The sequence below is a fragment of the Hyalella azteca genome, unplaced genomic scaffold (genome assembly GCF_000764305.2).
Source record: "Hyalella azteca isolate HAZT.00-mixed unplaced genomic scaffold, Hazt_2.0.2 contig2511, whole genome shotgun sequence".
Lineage (NCBI taxonomy): Eukaryota > Metazoa > Arthropoda > Malacostraca > Amphipoda > Hyalellidae > Hyalella > Hyalella azteca.
In genome coordinates, this window is record NW_025932784.1 from 1,302 (window position 1) to 9,304 (window position 8,003).

The window sequence follows — 8,003 nt, forward strand, 5'->3', positions numbered from 1 at the left end:
ATTGAAATCTTTTGAGTCAGATCATGCAGAAAATTTAATTCGCTGCGAACACCGGGATTACGAACTGAGATCCGGTAGACCCTGCATAGCGACTCAAGATTCAGCACATTCTGCAATATTCATTCAATTGTTTACTAAAACACGCAGGTCAAGACAAGCCAGGTACTCATTTATCAACCAGAGTTGGATGAATGGCTGAGTTGACCATGAGCTGAGCTTCCCGGAAGAACTTGTCCTCAGTGGGACTTGAACCCGGGAGCTGGGTGCGACAGACAGTCTCTCACCAATGCACCACTACAGCTCGTTGTATTTAGTGCCAATACTTGAATTTAGTGCCTGAATTTAGTGCCAATAGAGGCTAATAACGATTGACGTACAATATGAAGAAAAAGCGAATGCAAATAGTCTACACAAAGAACACTGTTTCCAGTCATTATTGTCACGTAATAGTTCTGACGAAGTTTGCTCAAAGGCAACTTTCTTCGAGTCAGTTCAACAGAGTGCGTGTATTACTGTAATGCACTGTAGACGCAAATGACTCCAGCGGTGATAGTCGTGAAACTGCAGTCGAAGTCGTAGAACAAGAGGTCCGGGCCGCCAATTCCAATGCATCGATTGATGCCGCCATTAGGATTTCCCGGCAACGGCATCCAGCCGTAGATGACCGTGTTCGGCACTGGAACTCCGGAGCTCAGAGTGACGTACGAGCCGTCGCTGGCACGTATCATGTCTAAGAAGAAGCGAGGCTTCTGCCGGATGCTCAAACTCGCCCTGTCCTGACATTGGTAAAAATTTAATCAGATTTACCTCATTTTTACTATTAATGGGACCGCGTTAGGTCGACGTCAATCCGTTCATGAAAAAGAGTCGACTACTAAAACGGTTGACTCCCGAATATATCGCTGCAAGGTGCACAAAATCGTGTAAGATACGCGAAGAAGCAGCTGATGCTGAACCTCTTTATGGTCTAACTGAATAACTCAGCAGACGGTGGATGAGCGAAGCAGAGTGGCGTTATTTTATAAAAAGTTGCATGTATCAGGTCACGATTTTACCAAAATTTTGTGTCGAGTTGCAAAACGTCGACTTCCTTGCTCCTAAGGTGCCAGAAGTTATTTTTATGTCAGCATGTGATCTTACAGTTGGTTGAGAGATATTACAGGCATGTTTTCATAATCATTGAGGGCAAAATAACAATTAATTAATTTCTTTATCCGAAATTAAACAATTTAATCCGTTATTAAAAAACAAATTGCGTTAATCGTACGAATCCACAGAAAATATATCCTCCTGCGAAAAGCCCCAGTTGGTGCCAGGCATGCTTTTATACTATGCGTAGGGTATAGTCGTTAACTGATCCATGATATTATTGTAAATAATGTAAATTTCCTGCGCTCCCGATGCAATTCTGGTTATTAATTGGGCAGAACATCCTTGACTTCCAACGCCCAAGACATTCAGATTATTGGGACCGAAAGTCTGACTTAGTGACTTACTTACCTTTAGGGTGACGGGGTATGGCACCAGATCCATGCTGTTGTTCCGACAGGTGTCCAGTGCGTATCTACAAATGAAGTTTATTATTAATAAATGATGCAAATTAATATTCTTAACCTTGAATATCATGATTGATGGTCTTCGACCACTATCAAGGGAATAATTTTGAGGTCCGTCCCAGCAATTGATTGACTCTCCCATCTGAGATGGAGCTTATATTGACTATCAACCGTGACATCAGCTATATGATAACATCGAATGAACAATTTTACGTAGATCAATTCCGCCTATACATTCTTTGGGGTCCTTCCTAAAATACTACAACAATGCATCGCCAGACAGAAACGAAATTGAAAGGTCTTCGAAAGTGAGCCATTAAAGTTAAATTTTGAAGATTTTTTAAATTTATTCACGTACGTTATGATGAAGATCTGTGAAATGTATCCATTTACCTTAGAATCTTAGATGATGTAGGTCTTTGGAATGTAGTCACTTACCTTAGCTTATGACGGTCTATAAAATGAATCCACTTGCCTTTGGTGATATAGATCTGTGAAATGTATCCACTTACCTTAGACGTTATTGATCTATGAAATGCATCCAATCGCCTTTGATGATGTAGGTCTTTGAAATACATCCACTTACCTTAGATGATGAAGGTCTTTGAAATGTATCCACTTACCTTGTATGTTGGAGGTCTTTGCAATGTTTCCACTAACCTTGGATGATGTATGTCCTTTAAATTCATTTCCTTCAGTATTCCTCATTCTTACTCGCTGAAACGTGTTTGGGGATAAAATTAGCACGAAAGTACAAAGGACAAAAAAATAATTTGTTCAACCAATCAATAACTTTATCAAGCGCCCATTAAAGAGTCGCCGTTTAAGTGAACACATGGCTTCCGGCATGTTGGAGATTCTGGCTCATTATGCATCCACGTCCGTCCCGGCGCCCTCGTCCTCGATTGTTTGCTTGGGTATTCGGTTGATCGATTTTTCGGTTTGCTTTTGATGTAAACTGAACACATAGTTCATGTCTCTTGTTGGAATGGGGATTAAATAATTACATGCATTCTTCAAATGTGTGAAATGAGAAACTCTTGCGGCATGAAAAATGAACGAAAAAATCTATTCGCGTACTAATAGCCTTGTGTTATTAATTCACTTGTATAGCGATAGCTAAAAAAATCATCCAACTATACCTACATTTGGCTCATATGCAAGGAGAAATTCTCTTGTAGCTTACATCAAAAAAGTCTACAAATAATCAGCTTAACTCACGGGGGACCGATGGCAGCTGGCGGAGGAGGGAATTCGTACAGGTGGTAGTTCGTCCTGTAAGAGTTGAGTCTGAACACGCTCGTCATCGCGCCATTCACGGCGCCAGGCACCGAAGCTACCACCACCAGGAAGCACTGCGGTAGCAACAAGGAAGCAATTGATGAGCGCCATTTCGATTCATGGAAGCAAACATTGGTGATTGTACTCTCGCTCTAAGCCTACAGAAAGAGCAACCTCTCAGAAGCCCGCTCTTTTTACGAAGAAAGTGTAACATATCTTTTTCTGTACGTCTGCTTCCAACATTCGTTCGTATATACGTCTGAACTACAACCAGATTATCTATGTTTTCTCTTCCTCTCCTCCATCCTCATGCCCTTCCCTCTCACGCTCCGAAACCGAAGGGCCTATTCCCAGACGGCTAAGGAACTAAGCCTTCTTCACGGCCTCGTCTACCTTCATCCTCACAGTCATCCCCAGCCAGCATCAGCCCTCAAACCACCCCAACTAAGTCGACCTCACCGCACAAGACCTCAGACGTATGTAATCCAACTGTAATGTAATCTTTGCCTTACTGGAAAAAGTGTCCGTTGGAGCGTTGGGATTGGTACGTACGTTCTGAACAGACTTGATCACCAAAAGCTTCTTTGAAAGAGTTTTTTCACTACTTAACGATGAAGCAAATTACTGTCAGCCAGCAAATTTGCTTTGCGCCTCTAAATGGCCTTAAATTTTAGAGCGTACGTTGATTAACTTATTCTGTCAACAGCTAGAAAATTTGTGTTAAATTTCTCACTGAAGAAGAGTTCCATTTGAATCCTCCGCAAGCATCGTGTTGACTACAACGAGCTGCACACGCCACCTGCGACGCCACACCCGCCTCTTGAACAGTCCAGACTGGAAGAACCACTTCGGTTACCAGTCCTTTTTTTTTTTTTTAAAGTTTATGGGAGCCTCTGAATACTAGTTCAATGTGGCCCCATGACAGGACGGTTTAAGGAAATTACGGTGTTAGTAAGGAAAAATTAGGTTCAGCAACAAATTTAGGTGTTCTGAAGAGTTGTCCATGTTTCTTGACGGCTGAATGACACAACGCCTCGGAGCGAGACAGCAATGTACAGCATCCACGGGCACTTAAAATTTGAGAACGATGACGTGGCAGCCGGCTGAAGCCGGCTTTCGTCATGGGAGCTCAGCACAGCACACCTTCCGCTTCAGCGGTCAGAACAGAACTCCTTGGGTTACCAGTAACCAGTCCAAAGAGGACCAGACCACCGACGGACATCCTGAGCTCCTCCGTACACTGGACCCAGCAGTTCGTCTCACGAAGTATCTGAATCCACTGGTTAAACACAATCATTTTTTAATCATTTACGCCGATATAAATTTAATTGTTTTACATAAGTAGCTGGCATAAATTTGAATAGAATGGAACTAATTCCACACGTCATGATATGAACTAATATACTAATTTAAGATGCCCGCACGCGAGGCAAAATTTGGTCGGTAGTAAATTTTCGGGATACTTGCCTAGTGTAGACGGTTACCCACTGCTTCGTTAGCGAGGAGCGAACAGCGGCAAATAAGAACAAACCTTTCTGTTTCATACCAGGAACGCATAGAAGCAAATATGTTTGTTTCATGGCGCCGGTGAGCGGCGAGTAGCTGGGCACATGAACAACTAACGGGGCTTACTTGGCGGTGAATGAAGGCAAGTAAGGATCTTATTAGTAACGGTTCGCATGTACCTAACTTTGTGTAAATTTCTATGACCTGCCAAATGAATCTTTGATAAGTTTTGAATTTTGGTGAATCCTTTTTGGTCTCATCGTTCTTGGGGAAAACATTTAACATTGACGGATGTACAACAAGTTTTTAGTTGTTTCTAAACACAAATTGCTACATATTGTGATTGAAAATTCTATTTTGAAAGTGAAAGAATTCACATTTAGCAGAATTTATTGGTAATGAGTTTCTAACATCTACTGCCATCAGACTATAACACTATCAATTGATGAAACTCATTTTTAAACTAGTGTTAATCCATTAATGATCTTCGGTACTGAACCACGAAATTATGGTAGATGTAGATGGTATGCGAAATAAAAATGGCAGACCCCGAAACTCCCTTAAACTTATTTGTGCGATCTCTAAAGACACTGAGGCAGCTACAGATGAGAAAATACCGACAGCTAATACTTGCTTCATTCCTAAACTTACTTACCGTTAAAACGATAAGTGGCTATAGTTGCAACAGTAAATATTAGCTGCCACAACTCTCCCAGATGCCGTCAGTAGATGTATATAGGATTCAGATTATCTGTAAATATGCAAAGAAAACATTCTTATTGATAATGTTTCTAAGATCGACAGTTAATGAAATGGGATTAAAACCAAAACATGCTCAGAAAAATTCAGAAAAATGGAGAGCCATAGCTAAAATTATAATCTAGAAAATTTCGGTGGTAGCAACTATATCACCACATTTTTACCCTTTTCCGTCGTAATTTCATGCAAAAATTAACAATAATTATTTTCCAATGATCTATATCGCTTGGATCAATTACAGAAGCAATATCCTCGAAATGTTCGATTGCAACACTCTTTTCTTTTTCGTATTTTAGGAATATTTTCAAGATATTCACTACTATTGCTACTGCTTTTCGTGAGCAAATAGATGATTTTAAATTTATTATTGAAAAAAATATGGGAAAATCAATAAATTTCTCCAATAGAAACTTCAGTAGCAACGAAGTTTTTCCAGTTCGATCTTCCAATTATGAGACACCTCAAACTTTGAGAAGGAAATACAAATGATTTCTCTGTTAATTTTCATTATCGTCCCTCGCTTTTAACACGGTTTCTAAAACATGTATTTCAAAATAACTTTCCAATGTATTGTTCCAAAATATTGACTTGAATTTTCAGTTGATACATTTCAGTATGGAGAGGAGGTAAATATCACAGTGGATTTCATTAAAAGTCATTATTTCATGAATTTTACCTTAACATTCTTTGTACATCTGTTACTAAGTCTTCATTGTTATAAGCAGTGGTGTACATAGTTCCGCTAATCCGCTAACCACTAATTAGCGAAGCTAACTTCTTCCTTATCGGATTAGCAGCGGACCAACTAGCTTCCGCTAAATTTAGTTCCGCTAACTGTCAGTCCGCTAAAATTATTTAAAAATCACTTTTGCTAGAAAATTCAGGTGTTAATAATGCTAAGTACTTTGTACTTAGTATTACTTACTTAGTAATAATGCTTAGAAAGTACGATACTTAATTTAATGCTAATTAAGCATCGTTAGCCGTGTGCCACCCCGATGGCTGACTACGTCAGCATATGTACGTCAACCAATCACGACTTGTGTTACTGCTACATAAAATAGTATCACAAGACGTAATTGATTGACGCAGCATTGTGTACATGTGTTTTATTACCACGTTTTTCTTAGCTCGCTTTCGTGTCCGTCTGTCTGTCTGTCTGTCTGTCTGTCTGTTTGTGATGATCAAATCTTGCAATCGATATTTCACCAACTTTCCCGCTAGCTAGCGCTCTGAAACTTTTAGGGAAGCTCAGCTCCCGATGACAATACAATAATCAATAATTTGTTGCACGTTTCACGTTTTTCGTTTTAGATGTTGTAAAATATTTTAACTGAAATACAAGAGACCAAGAGAATGAAAGCAAACAGAGATCAGTAGCTGCCGAAAAATTATTTTCAACTTTTTAGTCCACATGAAAAACGTGGTCTTTAAAAATTTTTTCATACATTTTATCTGCAGTTCACTTCACTTTGAGCATTACTCACGTAACATGTTACGTGTACCTAAGCCGCTTCGTGTACTTAGCTCGCAACGCGTACTTGAGCGAATTTTGATACCCAAACAAAAATTAAGTGTGGAGCACATATGATTATTAATTGGGCCAGGTGGATTGGTGGCGTACTGACTGCCATCAGCTACTTGTTGAGTGGTTGCCTAACGCTATATAATTCAATATATAGGACTTTTGTTTCAAATAAATGAGATAAAATAATTAGATTCACTTAAGTACTTTTGTAACATGATTTCTTTGTTACATTTAAGAGGTTTGCGCCATTATAAGTCAATACCTATGTATAAATTTCCTTTATAGTATTTGTACGATGCAATGCAAAAAAATGGTCATCGACGCTATATTATCACGACGCGGATTAGCCCTGTATTGTGCTGGTAAAGCACAACTTATGATATTGCACGACCTACTGTCCCGCAAGTAGCCTTCTAAGATCGGATCAAATCTCAATTTCACAATATTGCCACATGATTCATTGACTTCAAACTAATTCTGGACTTAATACCCAATGAATGTAACCCCTCGCAAAAACGGAAAGAATGACCGTTCCTAGCGTCAACCAAAGTATTTATTTCATTTATCAAATGAATATTTTTATTTAAACCGTACATGTTTCTCACCGCATTTTTCAGCTGATTTGAAAAATGCAGTCAAATGTAATAATAAGGGTAAAATGGCTGAACAGCGCATCATTCCAACTCTGGCTAGTTATTATAGCTTACTCCCTCAGACTTTGTAAGAAATTGAGTCAGACCACTAATGACCATCGCACTCACCAAGTCTTCTCAGCGAGCACGAACAGCCTCTGCACGACCTGACCAGCTGCTCACTGCTGACTGACGTGTGCTACACTAACGCCACAATCCGGCCTCGACGACTGCTGACTGCCGTGTGCCTCGCCAGAGGCCAACGATACGACGAATATGTTGGCGTTGTCATGGGTTGCGTTGTGCCGCATTGCAGCTGCATTTTTCGGGGTATATTGTTGAATGCTGCCGTTGTCATTGGTTTCTTTGTGTCGCATTGTCGCAGCACTGTTCAGGGTCTGTTAAAATCAGCAATCTTTTCTGTTATTCCTGATACATAACAATATTTAGATAAATTATTTATGCATCGACAGAAATTACGTGTCCCTTCATATATGCTCGTTGATTTTGTGAATTTAATTACGTACATAGTTTTGGTGGGAAACTTAGGGTCATTATTTTAAACGTTTCGTTAAGCCTAAATCCCATGTGTTCTTTGGAAGCTTGGCAATGTTATAGCGTACATGAATAATGGAATAAAATCAACTGAATAAATGAAAGAACGAAATTACAGTTATTTATGAGGGAACTTTATCGTATGTATAAATAAAGGCAGAAATCGCTTGTATGAATGAGGGAACG

The 8,003-nt window shown here is 39.6% G+C and overlaps 1 protein-coding gene across 1 annotated transcript; it reads right to left on the reverse strand.

Moving 5' to 3' along the window:
- Nucleotides 1-237: 237 nt before the first annotated feature.
- LOC108675583 lies at nucleotides 238-7,485 on the reverse strand. Its single transcript, XM_018163606.2, has 5 exons — nucleotides 7,392-7,485; nucleotides 4,999-5,094; nucleotides 2,778-2,911; nucleotides 1,501-1,564; nucleotides 238-776 (listed from the first exon to the last, which is right to left on the reverse strand). Exons 3-5 carry the CDS (start codon nucleotides 2,861-2,863, stop codon nucleotides 510-512), a joined length of 417 nt encoding a protein of 138 aa, XP_018019095.1. The 5' UTR covers nucleotides 2,864-2,911; nucleotides 4,999-5,094; nucleotides 7,392-7,485; the 3' UTR covers nucleotides 238-509.
- Between the last annotated feature and the right edge of the window lie 518 nt (nucleotides 7,486-8,003).

Excerpts from the sequence above, each read along its gene's own strand:
- LOC108675583 (XM_018163606.2), bottom strand. The coding sequence starts at position 2,863 with ATGACGAGCGTGTTCAGACTCAACTCTTACAGGACGAACTACCACCTG. Across the intron at positions 1,565-2,777 it reads CCAGCTGCCATCGGTCCCCC|ATACGCACTGGACACCTGTC; the intron begins GTGAGTTAAGCT and ends CTTCATTTGTAG. Across the intron at positions 777-1,500 it reads CATACCCCGTCACCCTAAAG|GACAGGGCGAGTTTGAGCAT; the intron begins GTAAGTAAGTCA and ends TACCAATGTCAG.